The sequence below is a fragment of the Cygnus atratus genome, chromosome 8 (assembly GCF_013377495.2).
Source record: "Cygnus atratus isolate AKBS03 ecotype Queensland, Australia chromosome 8, CAtr_DNAZoo_HiC_assembly, whole genome shotgun sequence".
NCBI classification, from domain to species: domain Eukaryota; kingdom Metazoa; phylum Chordata; class Aves; order Anseriformes; family Anatidae; genus Cygnus; species Cygnus atratus.
Window position 1 is genome coordinate 12,528,608 of NC_066369.1, and position 25,731 is coordinate 12,554,338.

The 25,731-nt window shown below is 40.0% G+C and overlaps 1 protein-coding gene and 1 long non-coding RNA gene across 20 annotated transcripts in view; one reads left to right on the plus strand and one right to left on the minus strand.

Moving 5' to 3' along the window:
* The first annotated feature begins 176 nt into the window (after positions 1-176).
* On the plus strand, positions 177-15,577 carry LOC118243511 (uncharacterized). 2 transcript variants are annotated; one of them, XR_007708613.1, is made up of 5 exons: positions 177-317; positions 706-4,779; positions 10,019-10,201; positions 11,699-11,778; positions 14,224-15,577. It is a non-coding gene; the product is annotated as an uncharacterized LOC118243511 (long non-coding RNA). The 2 variants fall into 2 exon arrangements; XR_007708612.1 differs by lacking the exon at positions 14,224-15,577 and having other exon boundaries at positions 11,699-13,505.
* RABGAP1L (RAB GTPase activating protein 1 like) overlaps positions 5,857-25,731 on the minus strand; it is a 248,469-nt gene continuing 228,594 nt past the window's right edge. For 10 of the 18 annotated variants that reach the window (XM_035537617.2, XM_035537610.2, XM_035537612.2 and 7 more), the window contains 7 exons: positions 20,637-20,729; positions 13,525-13,635; positions 11,243-11,347; positions 9,975-10,058; positions 9,394-9,465; positions 7,860-8,057; positions 5,857-7,491 (listed from right to left, as the gene is read on the minus strand). In XM_035537617.2, the coding sequence (XP_035393510.1) occupies positions 7,336-7,491; positions 7,860-8,057; positions 9,394-9,465; positions 9,975-10,058; positions 11,243-11,347; positions 13,525-13,635; positions 20,637-20,729 (819 nt within the window). In that variant the 3' untranslated portion in view covers positions 5,857-7,335. Of the gene's footprint in view, positions 7,492-7,859; positions 8,058-9,393; positions 9,466-9,974; positions 10,059-11,242; positions 11,348-13,524; positions 13,636-16,524; positions 16,848-17,405; positions 20,359-20,636; positions 20,730-25,731 lie in introns of those variants that run through there. The other 8 variants (XM_035537620.2, XM_035537622.2, XM_035537626.2 and 5 more) reach the window with 2 other exon arrangements.

The following is a 25,731-nucleotide window of genomic DNA, read 5'->3' on the forward strand; positions in this document are numbered from 1 at the left end:
CGGAACGGGAGGGGCGCGGACATGGCGCGGGGCACGGTGGGGTAGCGACCGTTAGCGGCCGTTAGCTGCGCCCTGAGGCAGCGCCCCGGCGGTAGCTGAGGGAGCGGCTCCTGGCCCGCCCCGGCCGTGTCGAAGCGACCCAAACAGGCTTTTTGCGATTGTTGAAGTCTTTCTTGGCACCCTGCCGTGGGCAGGGGGAGCTTTGGTGACAGACGGTGCTCTTGTGGAGAAGACATGGAATGGCTTTCCTGAGTTATTTCTACCGGAGGTGCTCAAAGGGAAAAGTATACCGAAATGTGTCTCACCACCGTTACTGAGTCAGTGTACTAAAAATAATAATGATAATAATAATAATTGTGTATTCCCAGGTCTCATTGAAGCACTGAGATTCCCCAGAGGAGGAAAAATAAAATGCATTGACAATCTTTCAGTGGTGGAAGGATTGTGAGTGGAAGAGTCAGCGTTTTCCTCTAGGTGTCTTATAAAAAAGATGGAGCTTGAGGCAGGATTCAGCCACTCTGTGTTTGAAAAGCAACTTTCTTTAAATGAAAGAGTGCCAGATACTAACACCTAATTTATGAAATTGAGGAATGTCAGTTTGCTTGTTGATTTATGGATTTATGGGGCTTCTTGTTTTGTTTTGTTCCTCTTCTAAAGTGGCCATCCAGGAGTTAATCTGTAGAGGGTTTTTTTTTTTTTTTTCAGAGGTATGGAGGAAAGAATAGATCCCAAGAGAAGAAAATCATGGAAAACCTGAAGCCAAGGACTGGTTTTCAAGGCTGAATTCCACAAATCAGTTTTAACAGACATTGTACTGAAGTGTTTGACATAACCCTCTGGTCCAGTGCTTCAGAAACTGTTAGTAACTAACTGAAGAGCTGTAATAACCAACTCTGTGGTCATGTTTAACGTTCCTAGTACTGAGATTCAGCTTGCAGATTTTCAGCCACAGTATTTGAAGCTGGGCCAGTTGATTTTATCTGGAAAAATGTAATATGGTCATGCTTATTTAATGGGTTTCTGTCTCTTGATGGCTCCTCCTGCTCCCTGCTTCTCTTCCTTCAGGCATGCTGCCCATTTCTCTTGCACACTGCTACGGCAGCATGAAGTCCTTAACAGCCACTCCTGCTTCCCCACTGCTGTATATGAACAACTTCTAGGAAAAGTGTATTTACTAGTGTGTTCTCTATGCTGGAGACTCAGAGCAGCATTTGGAGAGGAGTACCCAGGTGACCTGTTCGCTTTCTAGCATAGTGCCTGTCCGCTGGATTCCTGTGGTACAGGTTATCCTTGTGCCCGGGTACGCTATGCTGCCAGCTGGGAATTAGCTATGGAACATACACGTTTCGGACAGCTAGTCTGCGGAGCCAGTGTCCTAGCACAACAGTGCTGCTTGAAAATAACCAAGTGGAGTGAACTGTACCAAAAAACCCAACTCAGCAATTTGCTATTGCAAACAGATTTAAGCGGCTTATGAAAATAAGCACCTTATTCCCATTTTGTTTGCATTTCCATTTATTTTACAAGGCATCGTTCACACAATGATAACAAGGTACTGATCCAAACAATTCTGTAACAATTAAAAAAGTAAACATTTGTTGTGACCATGTACATTAAATTGCACTTTTAATAACAAGCATTACACTTATATTTCTGTATTATACTTTATATAATACATGGATTTGTTACACAAGAACTGGCAGTACTAAGCTGTTCTCAGTTAAATGTCTTACAGCACTATAATCCTCTTTTTTCCCAAGTCTAGCTAGTAAAGTATATTTTATAAACTAGGGCCATAACCAGATAACGAATGCAACTACAAACCTGGAAAATGTCATTGTTAATCAGCACGATGAAGCTGCTCTCTATTTTCCGTGTGCTGAAGTGAAGCCACCTTGAATGGCAGACAAAGTACTCTGGATCAGAATCATACTTGATTAGACCCTTTTCTGCTTTGCCATCTTTTCCCTGTTTAAATAAGCCAGAGACTCCTCTTACATGGGAAAGCAATAATTCCCAAAGCTCAAGAGAGCTCCTGGTAGTTTTGAAGGTGGTATCAGTACCAGTGTGTCCCTAAGAGTTACTGGAAGGAGGGAATTGGAATCTGGAGAAAAAGCTGAGAACATCTGCTTTTGTTTTCATTGGTAGTAGCATCCATGTATCATATAAAATACAAAAATAAGAGAAACTGAAAGGAAATTAGTACAGCTCAAGATTCTGGTGGTATCAAACCACAAATGAAGTCTGTGATACCAAATCCTTTTGCTGTATTTATCCCTTTGTGATTCAGTTTCCTATATATTATTCTATATATAAGATATAGTTTTCCAAAGATACATATATATTCCTTTACAGGTTAAATAAAAGCAAGTCCCACTGAATAAGAAAATAAGAGGAAGTAATGTTCTAGTTCTCTACCCATATCTTTTTTTTTTATTTTTTTCCCAGGTAAAAATAGCATGAAATACATTCAGTCGCAAAGCAGCTGGATTCCAGGAGAAATGGAGAGCCCTGTATTCCTGGACGATTAACCTGTATGTCTTAAGTCATGATCCTGAAACAAATTGTGTAGACTTCTGAGTTAGAAAAGTTAGGCTCTTCATCAATGCTGATAATTAGTCATCCAGTTCTAAATTCTTTGAATTTCCCAAAACCAACTATGGATTAGCCCAGTTTTAATGGCTGCTGTGATGTATACATAATCTAACTTGAAAGGTCCAAAAATCAGTACTTCGTTGTATCTCCCCTTAGTATTGTTACTTGGAAAGAGGTAACGGGACAGCTCCCAGTAGGGTATTAGCATAATAGATGGAAATAGAATCTAGTTCAACCCTTCGCGTTTGCGAGAACAACGTGATGCCTGGTGCTGTGTGCACCCACAGCCCTGGGTATGCACAGCATTGTGTGTTTTGTGCAGCCAGCTGTAAGGGTAACAGCCTCTTCTGCAGGGTTTAGCTGTAACAGAGGCATACTGGTCAACCAAAATGACATATAGTAGGGTTTTCCCTACAGCAGCTGGGAGAAAACCAGCATTGTAAGACAACAGAGTTTCTGTTTTCAATGCCAAAGGTATTTAGACTTACTAGATTACATAGAAGTATGGCAATTATCCTTGAGTCTAACAGGAAATCAAAATAAGAGGTATAGTTCTCTGACACATACAAGCAGTTTCATAGATCTCACTGAAGCTGCTTAAAGAAGGGAACAGACTTCCCTGTTTCCTGTGGAGAAAGCATCAATTTCTGATGTGTTTTTTAAGTTTTTTATGCCGATAAAGTTAGATTTGTATTGACTTCTAAGTGCCATGTTCAGTCAGCGAGTGATACCGGGACACTGAAGTCAATGGGCTCCGTTGTGCTTTGTCAAGGGCCTGAATTATTTGTGTTAGACGTTGGAGCTCCCTCTCCTGTTGTAAACAGCTCTTTATTCCGTGTTGTTTTTCACACAATGGCACAGGTGAAAGCATCTATTTAGAAGAAATTTTAAGGGCAAACCAAACAGTTTTAAGAACAATTTTAAGAACAAAACAATTCTTTAAAATGTCTAACAAGGAAAAAAATTGCTTATCTAACATGTACATTAGGTGTAGCAATTTAGAGAATATACTAATTAACAGGCAAGACAAAGAAACGTTTGTCAGCTGGTAGTACTGAGTACACTGCTGACTACCTCTCCTGATACAGGTTTTACTAAACATTCACAGGTATGGACCTCAGGGACTTTGCAGTTTCTCAGGCAGTTTCTTGGATTAAAGCCACCCATGATATTTTCTATGTTACTGTCTTTAATTCTTTCTAGGTACGTTTAGAATTTGTTAAAGTAAGTGAAGTGCTATTACTTTAGTGTAGTAAGTCTGAGTCACAAAGATAATCCAAGACTAGTTCACAGATGTACTGCATAACTAAATCAGCCTTGCTTCATTTATCCTGTAAAGTGTTACAGTCAAAGTAAATACTTTTTAAAGTGGAAAAAAGCAGTTGTGTATTTTTATTTTTTTTTTTCATATTGTATTGGGCATCTCAGGAGAAGATTAGAATCTGACAAGATAAAGCAGTTGTACTAAAAATATTCTCTGGAGGTTTGTCCCTAATCAAAGTAAAGGCTTTATTTCAGAACTTTGTATTCTCAATAAAATTAAAAAATAATATTTAGTTCCATAAAGATATATTTATAACATTCAAATTATCTTCAATACAATTTTGATGTTGATACATAGTTTGATACTGACTCAGGAGAAAAAGAAATGATTCACTCTAATCTTAAGAAGTGGGTTCCAGTGCCACATGAAAATAAGTTTCAGCAAGACTTTGATGATGTTTCCCTCTGAAAATCTAAATATTGAACCAGCTATCCCTGACAGATCAGTTGGTCTGGGATATGAGTATTTCTAGCAAGTACTCCATCAACCGCTGCTGAAAGGACTAATTAAAACAGACTTTTTTTCTTACAAGAAACTGTGTATCTCAACAGCATGTACAGTCAGCAGGCAGCTTTAGCTTGCCTGATTTAATCCTGCAGTTTTGCTGCTTTCCTTGTTTCTGAATTTAACTATGCTCATTCATCAAGATAATGACACAGAACTATTTTTCTCATTCTTTCAGTAATTTTGAGAAGATAGTTTCCACATAAATATTACTCTTCCAGGTGCCTCTGCTACAAATGCTACCTGGGATGCACAGATGGAAGGTGAAAGTCGCTTACTGCCCTTACATCATTGCCAAAAGTGGATAATTCAGCCATTGCCTTCTGGAACTTTTTTGCTGCTGTGAGAGGCACAAGGTAAGCCAGTTCCTATCCTACAGGGTTTCAAAATCATCATGGCTAGCAGGTAGCAAACGTATTTCTCACAGAAACTCAACTTCCACAATCAGAGAGATATTACAATGAGAAGGATGAAGGTGTGCCAAAGCTAGTTTCATGAAACACGGAAGCTTATTTAACAATTCTTTTTTGATGAACTGGGGAAGTACTGCTCCCATTTTCCACTCATCCACTCACTCTCTCTTATTGGACCCTTTACATGATGTAACACATTGACTTGGCAAAAGACTAAATGGGGAAAAAAAATCAAGACTTTTTTATTATTTTTAATTTGAATCACCTCTAGTAAGTGCCATAAAAAGGACAGGGACATGACTGTACATCAGGGAGCTGGAGGGGTAAGGTCTTTGAGCAGCAGTGAGCTGTTACATGAACTCAGTTGCTCAGGGAATCACAGTCTTAACTTTTTTTTTTTTTTGATTATTACTGCATTTTTCCAATCAAGGTTTTAAATCCTCCTGTAAGTATGATTTAAGATAAATGACACGAGAAATGTGGACACTTGTCCAACCATTGGTGTCACTCATCAGCACAGTACTCTCAACGTACCAATCAAGTGTTCTTAACTGTCACTTCAAATTTATTACACAGTTTATTTCAAGTGTGAAATGGTACTGATAAGTGAGTTAATAATGCTAGGTTTAGATAGTCCACAGAATGGAAACATCTTTGCAAATATTATTAGCAAGTGACTAGGAAAAGAAAGATTTTTTTTTTCTGTTTGCAAAAGAGATCCCTTCTGCTTTTTCCTGTTTTTTTTTTTTTTTTTTTTTTCCCCTCACCCTGTTAAGGTTTCCAGATAATCACTGTTCTTGCAGGTACTTTAAAAAATACCAACATTTTAAACTCCGTATTCTTAGAAGAGAGTTAGAAGTTCATCGCAGGATAGCTGTGTCAGGACAGTGATTGTATTTTGATCTCTACTTCAAACAAGTGACTGCCTTTCAGAATTGTTCCTCTGGCACAAGTAAACATTAAATTTGTACCACCCTGTTTGAAGTAATTCGCAATTATGCTTGACAACAAAGCACCAGATGAGTATCATTAAATTTTATTGTACAAAACGGACAAGATATGGCATTCCTTTGAATTAAAAAAGATCAAAAGAGAACAAATGTACTTGGAACAATTTTGTAAATGGAACAATTAATACACAACCTTTTGTCCAGCAATGATATTTATCTGCAAGACCACCTTATAGACATGACAAGTATAATTAAAAAAATATTCTATCAGTTCAAGCAATAGTTTAATTTTCCATGAAAGAAGTATTTCTATAAACACTTTATGTTCAATCAAAACAAACACTTTTGAATTTTCTTACCTTAGAGATATAAAACAACCAGAGAGGTTTGGGAATCATCAGAGAAGTCTATCCCATGGGAAAAGTCTAAGTTTTGTATTCCAGTTGAAAATGTTTGTTTTTATAAAAATAAGTAATACCGATATAGCATTTCCTAGCCAAATATTTATAGCAAATTGATCTTGTTTTTGTGGTGATTTATTCATCAGTGCAGCAAAAGCCTGTTGTTTGTTTTATTTGATACCTCACTTCTGTGTAAAACTCAAAATTTGAATATGGACCCAGGGAAAAGGTTTTGTTAATTTTATTCATAAAAGCTACCCTTTATTGCACAGGACTTACAAAAAGTCAGAACTATGCAAGGTTTTCACTTGGCTTATCAGCAAAACCACTGAATAAATGTTGAACAGTTTTCCCTTTCTCCCAGTGGAAGGAATTCTTTCTTGGCGTTCTTAGTATAAACATGAAATAAAAAGGGGAACTAGGTAACTATGTTAAATTCCAGTTCAATTGTAAATAAACAACAGTGCTACTCAGTGCTACAAAGAACTGCACTATTTGCATTTCTGAAGAAAAAACGATCAAAACTATGAAATTATCAGGGAAGCTCACAAACAATTGTGCCAAGACAGTGCAAGACTATCTTTGCTTCTTTGCTATGGCCTAAGCTTTACAAAAAGTGCTTTTCTGCAGGACGTAGTCACTGCGATAAACTTCTGAGATGGTCCCAGGGCATAAGTTATCCTAGACACTCACACACACACTAGTACTTGTTACACTGTGCTTTCTGTGAAGAGATTATGCTGCAGTACTTTACATTTTCCATTCTCTCTTCCTCCAGAAGAAAAAAAAAAAACCAACCTTCTATGCAAGATAAAAATAATTTTGAATAATTAGTCATGTATTAAAGAACTAGTTTTGAATTATTTATTCATTTTAACATCTAGTCATATAAAATAAAGTGTAAAAGTATGAAGGTATCAGAACGTGGCTTTCAGCAAGGCAGTTTGGGAAGTAGGAATTCAACATAAAACAGAATATTTTTCCCCTTTTGAAAAGGATCACATCAGAATGAATGAAAAACATTGAAGAATTTCATTTCAAGCCTGCACTCCTGCCTTTTGTCCTTTACCCAAGAGGAGAGACCACTGGAAGAATCCTCCAGGGTTTCAGTTGTGTTCTTTGTGCTCTTGTATCAGGTCTGGCTGGAACTATGTACTGCCCTCTTTGGGTGGCAGGGGTTGCTGAAGCTGCTGTGGTGGCTGTGTGCCTGCGGCAGTTTTGATAGAGTTCAGAGTTTTGCTAAACCAAGAGTTCTTGGCAGCTTGGATTTCATTCATAAGGGCTCCTCTCTGGTGCTCCAGCTCCTAAGAAAGCAAAATGGTCAGAATTGATCAAAAAAAAAAAAAAAAGAGCATCTTCAGACTCAGTTCCTTGCAACCTCCCAGGCACTGGGGAGAAAAACACTGAAATCACTGAGACAGTACTTAGACATACAAATGGAAATCTCTATTATTTTGTTCTTCTCTCTTTTTAAAAACAAACAAGCAAACAAAACCAAAAAAAAAAAACCACAATCCTAAGATGCTGGAAGTTCACAGGTATACAGTAGGTACAGGCATATGCTCCCTTTAGCAACATTTTTTTCCCCATGATTGATAACTTACACAGATCAACTTGGAGAGAGTACGACAAGGCTAAGGAGACTACCCTGCAGTACCTGCATTCCACATACCTGAATTTTACACTTGGCTTCCACAAGCTGCAGTTTGGTCTGTGCAAGTTCCAGCTCCATCTCTCTCAGCTGCTTCTTCAGTGCATCCTTCTCGTCATCTGTTTCTATGCCTTTATTCTCCGTGCTTAGAGAAGGCAGCTTCAGTGTCCCCTCCTTACTGAAAATCTCACTGCAGTGTTTGCAGGCCATCACTTTACCCTGAAATAGCCAGAAAGCTCATTTTTAATCCATGTTACAGGAGTTGCTCTGTTTCCTGGAAGAGCCATTTTAATGTTAGACTGCCTTTCTGTGCTGAAGTTTTCACACTTGACATTAAGAGAATTTGAGAAGTTCTTGAACAACTTTCTGAGTGCATGAAACAGTATAAAGAAATCCTAAAGCCTATTTAGCATGCTCTGTTATGCCTTTGCTCCTCTTCATTACTCAAACCTTCTTGCTACCAAAGCTTTTTCATATTTTGCAGTATTTATGTCAGCACAATTCAGAAGAATAAATTACATGCTGGGAACTTCCACAAAAGCACTTGACCAAATTCATACAGATTTTGATATTTCCAAGAAACCCAGGTAACTTCTCCACATTTCCAGAAGCAAGCAGTCAGCCTGTGTTTGCTGCAAGGGACAATACTGCCTTCCTGATGCTTGGTTAGCTTCCTAGGGGATGGTCCTTTTTGCTAACAACATCTGACACGCAGTAGTAAAGTTTTCGTGCTACCTGGCAAGGTGAGCCAGCCGCTCATGGCTGCAGATGTAGCACAGCTGGTCTGGGTCACAAACAAACACAGGATATTGAACTGTTCAGCAAATTATAGGAACATCTATACTAGTGTATTTTTGGATGAATAGCAGATAAAAATTGTCACCACAAAGCAACAAATCAGGTTCAGCTTGAGTACTAAGGAAAAAACTAGAAGTTATAGCAGAGAGAAAATGATTCTGCCTACTCAGTAGTGACACAGAAGAGGGATGGAATTACTACCTGATCAGGAAACATTTACCATCACTGCATATACTAGTAATGGGGTTTAGAGAAGGGAGAGGAGGAACTGCTATAGAAATTCTGGGTATGAACCAAGTTGTGCTAATTACTTAAAACTGTTTTGCTTAACTTACACAGTAGGCAAGTGTAGAAAGCCACATAAACAGTGTCTTAATAGCAATACTGATCCCCTCCAGCATGCATGCTAGAGTAGCAGCACGTTTTCTCCTCTAGAGAGCCATCTTTTGTTTTCATTTAAAGAAAACATCTAAGTAAATACAGCCTCTGTATGTTTTTGCCAAAAGTATACATTTCTACATGAAAATCTATACGCACTTCAGTTTGAGAGTTCCAGCCTGTATGATACAAGATAAAGAACACTGGAGGGAGATACACCCTTGAATTATTCACATTGCATGAAAAATGCACGTGGAGCTATCAGTGCAGCTGTTTGGATGTCACAGTTGTCGCAATAAATTTCACTTCCCCCTTTTTTTTTGTGTCACTGACCACACTTGCGTTAGAGCCATCCTATATGTAGAGGCATCACTCTCACCTTCACAACTTCCAGTTCATCTTTACTGGCTGCCTGCTGTTTTTCCAGCCTGGTACTCAGCTGGGAACAAATCTGGAGCAGAGAAAGCAGTCTCTTAGATAAAGTTTATTTTATTAAAATATTACTTAAGCTTTTTAGCATATTTTTTTTAGAGCTACCATTTCTTAAATTCTGCCTCACTCAGGTAGGTATGTGTGTTCCCCCTTAACAAATCCACTGCTGGGGATAACTGAGACCGAAAAAAAATGGCAGCATTCAATACAGAACCTGAACATGGACACCAGAACATCTTATTGATTAACTGGTTTATGATGTTTCCACTGCATTATGTCACACAACAAAGAAACATTCATCCTACAGTACTAAAAATAGCTTGAAGACAGGTTATTCTCGATTCCCCAAATTAGCAGACCATTAGGAAAATCAAAAAGATTTATCACAAATTATAATGCTTTCTGAAAGCCTAAAACATAATGTATCTTATTTAAAGGATGAGATAAGCAACTCTAAAATTTCAGCTCTCAGGGAAGGTTGAAAAAAGGTTACAAATAAATAAAAAAGGGTGTCTCTAGAACCATTACCTGTTTATAGTCTGCAATAATGGCTGTGGTTTTCTTAATCTCAGATTCTGCCTTCTCTAGCTGCTTCCTGAAGACTTCCTTCAGCTAGGAGTTGAAGGAGAGAAGTTACACAGTACACTTTGTAAAAAAAAAAGCTTTCAAAATGCATCATCAAATTATTCTCTCAAAGTCTTGCTGTGTGTACAACAATTCTACATCTTTTTCTACTTCTGAAGAACTGGAAAATGGTAAGAAAGTCTGATTTACTCAATATACGAACACCTACGATAACAAAAAAAAGTCTATACTGTGATACAGTGTATCACTGTTCAGAGAACTGTCCTACACAGGAATTTTCTTTCTCCACATTAAATAGTGCAGCATGGTCCACAGTTACATGCTTTGTTGCTGGGTTGTTTGGTTGTTTTCCCTCTGCACACTGTCACACAAGGTTTGGGCAGACAAATTGTTTGTTTGGAGATGGAACAGGGAGAAGAACCTCTCAGCACTATCACACTCATCTCCAAAACAGGAGAAAAAAAATGTTTTAGTTGCCGACAGAAACGGAAGCAGGAATCTGTTTTAGTTGTGCCAGCTAACTCATTCCTCCACTGTTAAGAAGCACTAAACATGGAGAGCCATTTCAGCAGGATGAAGGCCTCCACTGCCTTTTATATAGTAAACACAGAACTTGTAGGGAGAGGAAAAAAAAAGAAAAAAAATCGATTGTTAAAGTCACTGTTATCAAATGGCAAAAATAAGAGTCCCTGTATCACTCTCAAAGCATACTTAGGTGTACATCAGTATTCAGCACATAAGATATGTAGGATCAAAAAACTAAGACTAAACATTTTGCAATTGAGTGAGGCCAGGTCTGGGCAGCAAAATCACTCCAACCCTCAGTTGTGTCCTGTTGATTCTAACTTCTGAGGGGAATGCCCATAGCTTTGTTTCAGTGAACCAGCAGCCTCTTAGAAGGCAACAATTCCTCCAGTAACCCTCTCTAGATAATTAAGAGACATCTGACCGTGCCTCCTTAGTTGTGACTGCTTACCACCTACGAAAATGATTGTTACAATACTAGGAGGGGAGTAAGATATGGAAAATTGGACATTCAGGAAAACACTGAAACATGTACTTAGAAAAAAAATACCCTGGCACTTTGAACTTTTAATTGCCACTGCATTTTGAAGACAAAAATCCCTTCCATAACCGCAATACATTCATGCTTTTCAGATTATCCTTTTGCTTGCATTCAGCTTAGTGGGAAAGACTGGAGAATGCCTTACCTGAGCGGTTTCCTCTTCCTGCTTCCGTTTCTCTTCCTCTGTCTCCACTAGTTTCTGTTTGGTCAGGAGAAGTTCCTTGTTCAAAACATCAGCTTTGTCTTCAGCCTAGAATTAGAAACACTGGTGTAAATCATGTTATCTGTGCCAATATAAGTGTATTGGTGTATATAGATCTCACAAATACTGCAGCTTCAGGATCTAGAGTTGCCTTTTCCTGCCCTCAGATGGCTCACCCAGCCTATTTTGTAAATTAAATTCCCTTTTCAAGTAGCTGTTTTCTAAATTATTTCTTTGTGCTTCAGCTGTGGAAAAGGACCCTTTTGTCAAGTGTTACCCATATATACCCAAACAATATATAAAATATTTTTGTTGGGAATGACATTAATGTAAGAGAAGGAAGCATGATTCAGCTCCTGTCTAACTTTAGATAACTCATTTCATTTTTCTATCTTTCAGGCTAGGTGCCTGCACTGTACCTTACAAAGCATCAGAGCTTAGGCAAGTATAAGAGACAAACAGAACCATCAGAAAAAAAGGTTTGTTAACAATTATTTCCTGGAGAAACTTGATACTGTATGCGTACTGGAGAATACAAACTTTCTCCTTTCTTTAAAGGGCCAAGCTTATGTAGATACATACTGGGAATTTTTTGGATTCTGTGAGGACTATCCTCACTGATCTCCGGATTGAGCACCAGGAGAGAAATGTATTTTTCAACAACTGGATATATTCTGTTGACTTCCCCAACTGGGAGATACATACTGCACCACATCACTTTCACCACCCAGTTACTGAGCAGAACAGGCAATGACTGTAGTCAAATATTACTTACTTGCTGGAAATACAAGAGGGAAAATGATATTACAAGCAACAACAGTGCAGATATTGTCTCTGACCTGCACTTTGTTTTTCTCCACTACCGATGGTATTAGCTTATCTACTGCTACAGTGTTAATTATTAATGAGGGTGTTAGTGGTGACTGTGAGCAACAGAAGCAGCTCCACCAAAACCTCATCTGAAGAGATGGACTAAGGATTCCTGCATTGCTCACTGTGTATACAAGGCTGTATGGCAGAAAGGAAAAATGAGAAGCAACAGAACGGACAAGGGATAAGGCTGACATCTCAAAACAAAAGAGCTCAGGGATAACAAAGGTATTTTTGACAGAAGACTTGTTTAGGACATACTTTGGAGGATCAACTGAAAATCTTTCCTCCTTTTATGTGGTCATTCCAGGTTTTCCAAGCACCTGCCATGGTGTACAGTATCACCTCTCCTTGTGAGTGAGGAGTGCAGCAGCACAAAGCTTTTCTTTCAGTGCCACTGAACTGAGGTGGGGTGTGAGAACACTTAATGGAGCCACTCATCTGCAGAAAAACTGCTAAAATGCAGGAGAGCAAAGAATGGGGCTGGCAAAGGTACATGTCTAAGAGCTTTGTCATGATACTTCAGAACACAGCAGGGGCAGAAGCAGATATAAAGCTGCTTTACATTCCTGGGGAAGACAGAGCACCTCGATGCAGTGTTTTTGTCTTTTACACCACAATGCCCACTCCAGCAGGCAAAGTGGTTATCTGCCCGTGCTTGCTCGCCAAGGTGCCTCAGAATTTTAGAATCACACAAATCCACATCAGAAAAGCCTAGCTGCCAAGGGTATGACTAAATAGAAATACACTACTGTGGTCAATGATGTTTACAATTCTGAGGTTAGATAAAGAAGCCAAATAAATAGAGAAAATCAAATTGAGAGACCCCTGCAGGAAAAGATTTTACATCGTAAGAGGCACTACAGCCTTCACTAAGCAAGATGCTAATCATGAGGGGTGGTGGAATATGGCCCTCCTGTATTCCATACCACACCACTTCATTATCTTTTAATTTAGTTGGCTATACTGAAATTGCTGTGAAAAAAATAGATCCACGTAAGGTAGCAGACATTCTGCAAAGCAACTTCCCTTAAAATCGGTCTTTCGAGGAATATGTGATACCTTTTTCCAGTAAACATTTGCTCTTTGGTACCTACCTAAAAGATTATGGCTTACATTTTGTAAAATGAACCGCAACAGAGAAGGTGCGGTCAATGTTAATAATACACTGCTGTGTATGCCTATGCCTGCATCCACGTGGAGATACAGCAACTAGAATTAAGGTTGTCAGGAAAACAAAGGCACAAATACCAATGCTTTTAGTTTTGTGTAAATGCTTTCACTTGAGCAAACAACAGGGCTACTAAAACTAGCATTGCTAAGCTGGAGCTTGGAGCCATCTCTTTCAGCATTACCTGGTCCAGGTCATTCCGTAAGGCAATTTTGCTTGTAACAAGCTCATGGGCAAGGTCATCGTTCTCTTGCTCCAGCCTCATGCTAGCTTCTTGGAGCCTGCGATTTTCCCTCTGCAGAAAGAAAGGAACAACCAAAAGAGGAAGTTAACTCTTACTGATATTAAAGAGCAGTAAGCGAATATGTTGTATGTATAAAACACTGATAAGGCAAAGAGTGCACATTAAGACAGGACTGCTGCTCTGGGAAACAACAGTGAATTAAGCCAGCAGTGCAAATGCAGCAATTCCACTTACATCCCAATGGTTATGTTTGAGTCATGTGAGTGACAGACTGATTGTAGGGTTTCTCTGTCAAAAGTAAACATAGTCCTCTCAATAAAAACATCTGCTTTCTGATTCCTCCTCATCAAAAGAAATAAGACAGATAAAATCCCACCCAGCAGCAGTGAACAGGGAGATAACTCAAAATAATGTTTCCGTGTAGAAAGCTGTCCTCTGCTCCATTTTACAAAACCTCATCTGCAGGCAATCCATAAAAATAGTCCATTCTGCAGATGCCGTGGTACCAACCATTCGTCCTCTGTGGGACCAGTAAAGAACAGCATTTAGAAGGGAACTCCTTATAGCTCATATAACACGTACATCCACCTGTACGCTTTCTCTGTAACTTGCACCAGTGACAACAGGTACATTTTACAGGACACCTGCTGAGAAAAAGTGCCAGATGGAGAGGGGACATCAGTCCCTGAGTACAAGTCCAGAACCTGTTCTGCCCACGATGCACAACAACACAAAATGTAGACCTTCAAGACTGCAGGCCCTGGTCCTCCCCTGCACGCACCTCCTACCCGCTCCACAAAGGCAGAAATGACTACGTAGAGCACTAACTGGTGAAGGAAATGCATTGGAAAAAAAAACCCAGCAGTTCATGTTTCTTAAAAATCAATTTATGTGACCGTTATTTAGGGCTGAGAAGCAGAATTATATTCAGAAGGTATCTGTGGGTTGGTGGACTTCCAGGAGTCCATATCAAATCCCCTGGCTTCAGAAGAACACAGCGAGGTGAGCCTGATACAGATGCCCTTCTCAAACAGATTTTGAGACAGAAAAAAAAAAAAAAAAAATGCTGACATTCAGTCACATGGTGACTGCAAAAGAGACTGGAAAGGGAATCTGTTTGCTATGGAAACTCAAGAAAAATGTGAAGTTCACATGGAAGTTTATAGATGGAGAAACAGTAACCTACATGCTAATATCTCAAAAAGGGCACTTGAAAGGTTATGCTCTCCAAAGACATACAGTAAAAGGGAATATATTAACAGCACTTAGAACAACACAATAAGTCCAAGAGTTGCTCATTGAATGTTTTCCTACAAAACATGATTTCTTTGCATAAGCATATTATTCACCAGTCTTCACTTCCTCTTGCTCACCAGCTATGCTCAAATAATTCTTTCCAAAGCTCACTGCAGTGAAACAACTGTTTTTCATCTGTTGCAAAAAGTTTTTGCATGCTTGTCTTAAAAAAGGACAACTACAGTTCTAAGAGGATGCTAAAAAAGGTCTCTTCTTTGTCTTAGCTTCCTCTGCGGCAGGAAGCAGAACCTCTGCAAATACTTTCTCCTTAATGGGACATTATTGTGTAAGTGGATTGTGCACTGCCCTTTACAGGAAAGTAAGTTCATTTCCTCCCCAAAAGACTGTACTTTAAGTAACTTTGTTTTGTTACAGAAACTCTAAAATACTTGTGATTTCACGCAATTAAAATAACCATTGCTAAAAGACACCTAACTTTGGGGATTTTTTTAAATCGCATTGCATTCTGTTTGAGACAAGGAATTTTTAAAAGTAAAATTATCCTGTAAGGATTATATATACTTTGAAGCATAACAGCAAATTGCTATCTTCAGTAATAATAATAATAAAAAACTCCAATGAAGCTTTATTTCTGTATTTTGTTCAGACCATCCAAGAAGTGTTGGTTTTTATAGACACAGGTCTGTCAGTGAGCAGTTACCAAAAAGTCATAAGTTCACTTAAAAACTGGGACAAAATCAGGACTGTATTACTGTCAGGTGCTACAGCACCAATACCTTTTCATAGGGATGTTGCTTAGAGCAAGGAATCAGCAAATAGACTTCCACAAAATAACCCAGAAAGAAGTTTGCTTTAACATTTTTGCTATGCTTTTGCCAAAAGCTTCTGTGTCCGCAAAGCAAGCTGCACGGTGTGAAGTTCAGAGTTCCTGCTTTGCATTCGCAGACAAGTGGAAAGCAAGCTACGTGGTTGGAAATGCGCTATCCTCCTCTTAAACTGAAATTTACACGGTACATTTTTAACAAGTTAAATATCTCTTACCTTGGACATCCAGTCAATAGCTAAGAGCTGAGTCTCTCATTGGGCCACCTTTACTCTTCCTCCACACAGGGCAGTATGTGCGATTAGATGGTTTGTCCTTTCCAGCTCCTCCCCCCAGATCTAGCAGTGAAAAACTGCCTCCTTCCTCAGGAGGAAACTCTTATCTGCTTACGTCTAAATAAAACCTAACATTACACAATGAAGACAAAAATATCAAACAGTGCTTTTCGTATCTAGCAAACTACTTCCGATGCCTCTGAGATATACACAGGGTTTTTATAAAATACCAGTTGCAATGGAATGAAGCTCAATAGATGGAGCTGGTTCATTATAGCAGGACTCGCAAGCAGTATTTTGTAACCTGACATGAGCCAACTAGTCAGACCTGTTAGTTGTCCTTGGTGTAAACTGACAGCTTCCTGCCTTTTCTCTAGACACCACTAACAATTTACTGACTATACCAACGATTTCCTTCTCTTCGGTATCACCCAGTTTCTACGATCATTAAAACACAAGATTCCCTCTTTCTCAAATTCCTCTTTCCTGTTACAAAAGGCATCTGGTGAACTCTTTTAAAAGGAGGATACTGCATTTCCAAAAGGGACAAACACCGCTGGTACGGACAAACACAAAAAAACTTACCTCCAGTAAAGTCACAGACCAAATACTGCTTTCAACCATTGGTGTAAAGACAGTGAAAACAGGATATAAAATAATTTTTAATACCAACAAAGCCAGCCAAAATAAAATAAAATAGCCAAATCTTCAGTGGGTTTTTGGTTCCTATTTTTAAAGAGGATATTCTCCAACTTCCATTACATACTTGACGGAAAGAAGGCAAACTTGAGAGCAGCAGGCAAGCCTCAGCCCAGGAAGACTGAAAGGCTTAGACTCCACCCTTTGCTCCCATTCAGCCAGCATGAAGGAGCGATACCAGACATGATTAGTGATGATGAGGTATTCTCTCTATGCTGCTACTCAAGCTGGGTGTAACGAGCCACAAACCTTGTTAAGCAATTCAGTGTCACATTTGCTGATGAGCAAACACCCAAACCACAGATCTTTGGGCAAGAACAGGTCCTCAGTGCCAGAATGAAAGCACGGATTAAAATTCACTTTCCTGGATGCAAGCAAACTGAAGTCTTCGTAAGCCCATTGGAAAGAGCTCTGGATTGTGAAGACAGCTCTGAAGGAAAATCCTGTAAAATGCCACCTAGAAAGCCAAAAGGCTTTTACAGCAAACTGCCCAGGAAAACTTTTTATGGGAAGCAAAACAGAGGCACCTGGAGATGGTTTGTGTTTTTTGCTTGTTGACTCAAAAAATATTCCTGGAAGTGCCATAGCACTTTTTTTTTTTTCTCCTTTTTCTTAAAACCACAAACAAACAAAAAATCTACATCAGGAGTTACCTTACGTTTTTCCTCATGGCAGTTACCATTCAGTTACCAGGACTCTGAATAAAAATGACGAGTGTATTAGTTTTTGCTTCCAGTTTGAAGACACAAACAAAAGGCTGTTATCTCCAAATTACCTTTATTCGGACAGACAACATCTCTGTCGTGCAACAAAGTCCACAGATGAAAATGCATTTCTACCCTCAGAACAGAACCCTGGGCACAGGCAGGGTCTGAATGGAAAACTCCAGCCAACTTTGCATGGACATATCCTTTTTATTTAAAATCAAAGATTCCTAAATCCAACTTCAGCAATTTCTTATCAAATCAACCACAACCCTGTTACATGAGATGTTCTGTTCTTAAACACGGAAAAAAAAAATAGAAAAATATCAATCTGAATCATATTGCTATTTTTTCTGCATATACAGGTCACTTTTTTATTGACTTCTATAGGCAATTTTTAATTTATTTTAACTAAAAATCATGAAAAGTGGTGGCAAACAGGAATTTAGAACTTGTTTACTTTTACACCCGTTTAAAATCTGACAAAAATATGAGTGATAACTTGTTATGAGTAATGAAAGATAAAATTAGTTGACTGTGAAAACATCCAAAAAAAAAAAACCAAAACACTTTTCCTGCATAATACTTGTAAATACAGGAGAAAATAAACACCAAATCTCATTGCTCTCTTTAATACTGTTCTTTTGGTAAATCAAGTCTACTGCAATCAACACGTGAAACAGGAGCCGCGCAGGAACTCCTGTGGCATGTAACACATCTTATTGTAGCACATGACCTTGACCTGTCAAGAAAACATGACTGGTGAACAGCAGGCCTGGCATCGCAAAACCAGCCCTTTTCTGGAGCTTACGGAGCACTCGGGTTGGTGGCTTTGGAGCAGCACCTGCCAGCTGGCTGGATACACCCCTGCTGCCCTCAGGCACAGGGCATCTTTCCTGGGGCTCCTCAGCCCCAGCATTCCTGTGCCCAAAAGGTCAGTTCACGGAGAGACATCCTTCCTCACTGCAATTCAGAAGTGCCAACGCACCCCCATTGCTGAGGTACATCTCTATAGTCCCAACAAATCTCTTTTGGCAACAAGAACTGTGACACGCTGCAAACAACAAATCTGTAACAGGTACAACTAAAAACTGTCAACAAACTGCAAGCACGTTTCCTCCTCGACCTGGAAGAGGAATATTCGGCATGGATCTCCATGCATCTAAGAAACATCTCCTTCCTGGGTAGTAAATGAAAATAACATTTTGTTCTGGAAGAGAAGCTGTAAAAAGTATAACAACATGGGCCTTGGGGGCACAGCCCAGGCAGAGAGCACACAAGGCCAGAGGGAGCTAGCAGCAATGCTAGAGGCAATGCTCAGAGCAATGCTCAGAGGCAATACCAGCTCTTCAGAGCAGTGGAGACTCAGTCATTTCCCAAATCAAGCCCAGCTGGACAGAGTCTAGCACTGACGCTGCCAAAACAAAATGCATTTGTAAGCATATGGGCTGCTGCGTGATCTTTTAAGGGACAAGTGAAGCTGACTTTACTTTCTGCCCACAAGGAAACACTATGGAAATGTCCATTCCCACCAATCTCAGCCTGACACATAAATAAAATCACACAAGCAAGACAAGGAGCAGGGAACACTTACAAGCATTTCTCCATGACATCCATCAGCTGAAAAATGAGTCCAAACTTTGCATTCAATGTGCAGCTAACCAGTTACGGAGCCTCTCTCTAATCACAGCATCAGTAGGAAGAGCAGAACCAATCCAGTGAGTTACAAAAGTACAAGCCCAAACTTGGGCTGTGATCTTGACTGTGACAGTGACTCACACGGGCAGTGGCCAAAGAGCCACTTTTTATATCCTCGTTTGCAGTTTGGGGATAATATTCTTCAGCGTCGGTTGCCCAAGATTAACTTGTTAATGTGCTCCTACAGAGCTTTAAAGAAGCCTTCTTTGGGTTTTAAGCATTATTTTAATTCCACAGTAGCATGAGTGAACCACTGAATTTTTATTTTATTTTTTTAATATAAATTTTCTGGTTAACAACTCTTGGCTGCTACAGCAGTCCCGGTCCTCATGAACCATAAAATGTACACTCCTTAACATAAAAAGAACTATATTTAAAACATCGTTATTCACAGGTAAATACTTTAAAAAAATAAAAATTAAAAAAAGTCAGTTTTACTTTCTCTGTAACTGTAACTCTATCTCATCCTATTTATGAAGCATGGCATAGTCTTTTGCCACAGGTTTTCACACTGTGGTTTTCTGAACATGGTGTACTTTCCTTACGTTCACATACTGTGTAAACCTTTGCACGCCCTATTATTTACTACTCCACATTCCAGGCATACTCTATACCAACAGCAATGTCATTTCACATAATAAGGCACAATGAAGAACAGCAGGATAACAATACAGGTGTGTGTAAGCAACATCAATTCCCAGCAAAACTGGGCAATACGCAGTAAAGTGCTTCAACTCTGGCAGCTTCACCTAAGGAAATCTAACCTCTTTTTAAAATAAGCAAGTAATAAATGAATCCTGAACTCTATGTAAAGTATAAACAGAGGCAGAACCTCCATCACACAAAAATCTATGGCAACAGAACGTAGCAGTAACAATAAAATAAATACACCAGAAAGATAATCAATACTGATCCAAAATTTCAGAACTATTCTTTTTTTTGTGAACTATCAAGCTATCATATTAATAACTGAAGCTCTATTCCTCTGCTGATCTAAAGCAGGATATTTATTACTATGAATTCTATTGCAGTAGTACATTAGGACTCCAGGCGAGCTCAGGATCCCACTGTACTAGGCATTATATTAACAAAAAATTACTAACGTTTCCTACAAACAGATGAAAAACAAGGATCATATCAGTCAAGGAAGAGTTCATCTTCCAAGTCTCTGTGGATGTTACTGCACACAGCTTGTGCTAGAACAATGTGTATTTTCTCCTTTTTGTGTCTGTAGCTGAGAATCACCCTTTGTTTCTGCGTCTCATGAAGATCTCCCGTAAAAGCGCAACAGCAGGAGAGTTACCTACAAACATATAAACTGAAAGAAGAAAAATATTATATGTGGCTATTTGAAGATGTCTTGAGAGTAACAAATTGTGATTCAAATACTCTTGTAAAACACTAAGTCCAAGTGTTCAAAGTGCTCTTTCAAGAAAGGGGATGAGTTTCACCTGCCATTTTAATTCCCTAAAATCTGCATCAGCATATCCTAGAGAGGTGAGCATGGTACATGTACCTCTACTTAACTGCTACAACTAGATCACTTCCCACATAATTTAGCCAACGAACCAGGTTCCCGTACAGCATCTCCCGTACCTTGTATCTGTCCATGGGATCTTCCTGTTGCAGTTGACTCTCTCGCATAGTTTGGTACTCTTTCTCATATTTCTTCAGCTTTTTTGTTGGCACCTGTGGAACACATTTGGAAGACATGCATTTAGAGATTAGAGAAATGCTGGAAAGGCTGCCCGAAAGCTCTGCCTGCAAACAGGAAGCAAAGCAAGTGCTGGAAAGCTGCTGCTGAATAAAGTAGCTCCCCATTGCCCCCCCTTCCCTACTCAGCAAGCCATGTCAAACACTTACCAATACAGTTCACACTGGCAGAAATCTTTCTGCGCCTACTGTTGTTAATTTTTCAAATACTTAGCAGAAAATGAGAGTGAAGTAGAGACGTTTTAATGAGAGAAACAAGAAGGAAAGAACCACAAACAACAGGATTGAGAGAACAGGGAAGAGGAAAATATGCTTTGATATGTATGATTCACTAAAACACAGTGCCTTAGCAAAAAAAACTGCTACCAGTGAGATTAGAAGAAAGGAGCGTGCATGCAAAAGGACTGGACAGTTCCCTGGGGGAGATCAAAGTAATGTTTTTTATTGCTGAAAGAGTATTAATGTCTAAATTACTAGCTTGTAACCAATGCCCTCATGCAGTCTGGCACCAGAATCCTAGGCTAAGGTGGAGACGCTGCAGTGCTCGCTTCCAGCCACAGCAGGGAAATAGCAAAGCAACAACATAGAAATCACAAGCCATTTGGTAAACAACCCTGCAGAAAGGTCAAGTCCCAGAGAGTTTGATTTCTGGGAAAGCACAGCTTTGAACTTGAAACAAGGTACACACAGAGCCCAAGTATGTTTTTAAACGCATGGAGATCCTTTGCTTTACTTTCACCTAATTGGTAACGCCATGCGTTATGAGCCATCCTGCCTCCCTCTGGAGACCTGTAACAGCATTACTGTATCTCTGCTGTACAAGAAGAAGCTGCCCGTTATCATATGCTGGTATCCAGAGAGATCACTAACACAACATACCATCAGGACTTGTAAATACATGCTCCTTCTGATCTGTTATGTATTCCTGTTCTGTTATGTATCTGTCTCTTCCTCTTGTATGTATTGATCTTCTCTAGCTAACTGCTGGTGCAAGGGCATGCCACTGTCACCTTGCCTGAGGACACAAAATTACTGCCAATGAGCAGAGATACATTTTTACATGTAGTTTTGCTGTTGGTTTTCAGTCCAATACCTCCTTCCTCTGCGATACAGGACGGGACCAGCAAGTTCTCAGCATCACTGCAGAGAGGCCTCTGGGAGGTACAGGAGAAAATGTGAAACCCGTGACCTGCACAGCAGAGTGTGCAAGGAGCTACCCTGGAGAAGCAGACAGCGCTAACAAAGCCATGCTGATGCCCACAATTACAGACAAAATCTTAACCCCCCCCCCACCCCCCCCGAAAACAAAGCAAAGGGGAAACAAAAACTTTCAGCGTTTTGGACGTACAGACGAGAATTTCATTTTTATCACTCAGTATTGCAAACCACAATGAAATAAAAATTATTTAATCAGAGGCGCTTTTTTACTTTTCAACTGGGCAACACACAAGGTGCACAACCAGCCCTTTTTGTCTTAGCTGCAACTTGAAACCATTGAGGCTATTTAGTAATCAAGAATAAGAAATCAGTTCAGCACAGAATTTTGAATTTTGTAAACCCATCGCACATCCAAAGCCTCATCTATTCCCTCCTTCAAAAATGCTTACTTTAATCTTACCCAGAGAAACAGATCAAGGCTCCCAGGCTGGAGCATTATGAGGATCCTCCAGACCCAGCTCTCTTGTGTTATTTTGTCATTTTATGTTCCTGTGTGCTACCAGCACAAAATTAAGATAAGCATGAGGGAAACATTGTGGGGCAGTATGGCAAAAAGGTGCAACACAGGTGAGACTTAGGAGATGATCTCTTCAACTAAATATTTTCCTGATTCTGGTGCTTTTAACTAAGCTTTTAAAGTACAAATAAGAAATAACTCTCACTACAGAGAGAGAGGGAGAGAAGCATCCCACACATGCAGCCACATGAATCCTTCAGCAGGAATCAAACTCTCTGAGGGCATGTCTTAACACCCCATAACTCTTCCCACCAACCACTCATCTCTTCTCCTTTGCATTCTTCAGTTTTGATTCACAGCCGTGAGTATGACCATGCCTGGGCCCTCTGTGGCCACAGCAGGGGTAAGTTCACAGCTCCTACAAGAGCTACCCATGGACGTAGCAGCTGTGTGCTGGGACGAAGCGCAGGGTCCATGCGCCTGGTCTGTTCTCCAGCAAGCAGCGTGCCAATGTTTCTTTACCAGTGTTAACAGTAAATATGCCTGAAACCGGGATCAAAGCATCGGGGTACATGGGAATATGCAGTGTTGTAGTTAGAAAATGGCTTCCGTGCTCATCAAAAGAATATCCTGGCTTTGGCATGGCAATGCCAATGTACGCTATAACCTTGTCTTAATTGGAAAGCAGTACCTAAATACAGTGAAATTCTATCTTAAGGATTTTGTTGGGGGAGGAAAGTCCTATTAGAGAAACAGTTCATACTAATCCACTTATCCCAGAAAATACTAACCCGAGCAGGTATGCTTAATAACTCTGGCAGAGACCAGGCTACACTGTTATTGTCTGTTCAGCCACAGTATTCAAAGGAGTTTCATAATTTATTACAGCACTTTATTACAGCACTCCTGCAAATACACTGCTAAACTAAAACAACAACAAAATTAAAGCCCGTTTCCATATTTCCTAATTTAATGCCCTTAAACAGTTTGTGAATTCAGCAAGGGACTTCTCTTTAAGCCCTTCCATAAGCACCTAGCGCTAGCTGTGCTTCAGTCTTCGTGGATTGCTCCTGAACAAAGCGTGCTCATAAATTTTCTGTAAAAGCTTCTGTAATACTGATTTCTTCTTTCTTTAGCACCACGAGACATATTGGCTAGAACTGATGGTTATCAAATTTAGGAGACTCTCATGGTTCATAAACATTGCTCATCTGTTTATCTCAGTATCTTCTTGACTCACTTTATTTTATTGTCTTCATGCATAAGGTCACATCACAACTAGTCACACATACAGAAAAAGCCATGCAGAGCATCTTAATAAAACATCCATGCAGAAGAACTGAACAAACAAAACCTCTTTCTGGATAAAATAACAGACAGGTGCATGGAGCATCCAAGGAGTCACTGCAGTGAGCTGATATGCGGCAGGTGAGAAAAAATACTTGTTTTTCAGCTGGCTCCCTGTTCAGGCAAGACTCGAAAGATCTGCTTCACCTTCTCTGGCAATCCTGCTCACTGGCAGCATGCCGAGCATCAGCATTCACTCAGCTCCAGGAGACCTCTCCCTCATTCTGCAATTTCTTTTACTGTTTACAGGCAGTTCACTCTGACCTTGCTGGATTAATAAATCACACATCTATGACTCCCTTCCTCTGAAACGTTTTATTGCTCTAATGAAGCACGAGCACTCAGAGGAGGTAGTTATCATTATGCTCATTTGGCAGCCAAGGAAATGGAAGCAGAGATGTAAAGTGATTTCCTGAACGTGCTGAGGACAGCCAGAGGCTGAACCAGATAGAAAAATCCCATTACCTGATTTCTAATTTCCAATACCACCAGAGTGCCACACAAAGCAGAGCATCTTTCCCCCATTCCCCCTTCTCTTGCTATCTAGCACTGCATAAAGACTCCAAAAATACATAGTCCCATCAAGAGACCAGTGCAGTCAGCATTCAGCTCTCTCTGCACACCTTCTGGTTCTGAGAAACACACTGGGGACACACAGCCAGTGCCCAAACTGTGTGATGCCTTCCTTTCCTGTTTCTGAAGTAGTCGAAAATTTGCTGTTTCCCTGGCTACATATGCACTTGGTATTTAGGAGTGATGCCAGGGACTTGCATTCCCCCAAAGACGGGGTTACACGGCGTGCTGGTGACCAACACAGGAGATTAGGGCGCGCACCGACAGCAGCCACAGATACCCTACAGCCCTGCTTCCCTTTTTTCCCCGTCCATCACACGCCTCAGCATTCCCCAGCACACGTGGTGCTTGGAGGGGACAGGGCCAGCACCCCAGGACCAGCACCCAGCCCTCGCTCTGCAAGTGAGCGCTGGCTCCAAGTGGCTCTCACAAAACCACGGCTACACGCGCCCTTCGAGGGGATCTCAGTTACGCTTGTGCATACTTAGTTTTCTTCACATGATGGTTTAAAACAATATTAAAAGCAAGCTAATTTTGACATGATGCTTGGTTCCCTGAGGTGTGTCTTGCGAAGATGGCAAGCTTTAAACAGAACCTCAGAAAGTGGATTAGTGGAATGAAACCAGATTTCATGCATTGGCTTTGTTCACAGTTGAAGTTGCTGTATCACTTTTTTCTAATTAATACTTCATATTTAAAAGACAAATCAGATTCAAGGAAGAATAGTCCAGTTCAACACTTCATTAAGCCAAATTAAGACTCAAATTTAATACACGAAGAAACTGACTCAGTGCTTTACTATTCAGTCATTGCTGTGGATAGCTGTACCATCCTTTCTTCAAAGCATGGTTGGCAAAAGGCATGAAGAAACACCTTGCAAGATCTGTCACTGGAAATAAGATGCAGAAGTAGATAAGCAATTTATTTTTCTTTTGGGAGGCTACGGTAACGAAAAAGAAAAAACAAAACCCACAGAAACATGTTGGTACAACAGACTTGTCTCTTGGATTAGATTTTAAAGGGGATGAGTGGGATGTCATATATAGACATTATGCAAAACAATCAGAATGACTTTATCTCCAGTGAAATATTAGCCACAAGCATGAAGTCTGACAGGAAAAAGGCCAAATCAGAGTTTCTCACAAAACTCCATTCACACTGGGTAGTCTGCAGAAAGAAATTCTGCAGCATTCATACGGAGAAGAAATGTAGGGATTAAAATCAGCTTCTTCCTAAAGAAAATGCACAAACTGGAACACAGTTTGAAGGATTCCCGCCTCTCCTTTTGTCACCGTGCAGTGAAGGGCTTGCTGATAACAGGCTGTTTCACTGCAGGTTTGAAATCAAGTGGAACAATTGTCATCACTGTTTCTCCTTGCTGCA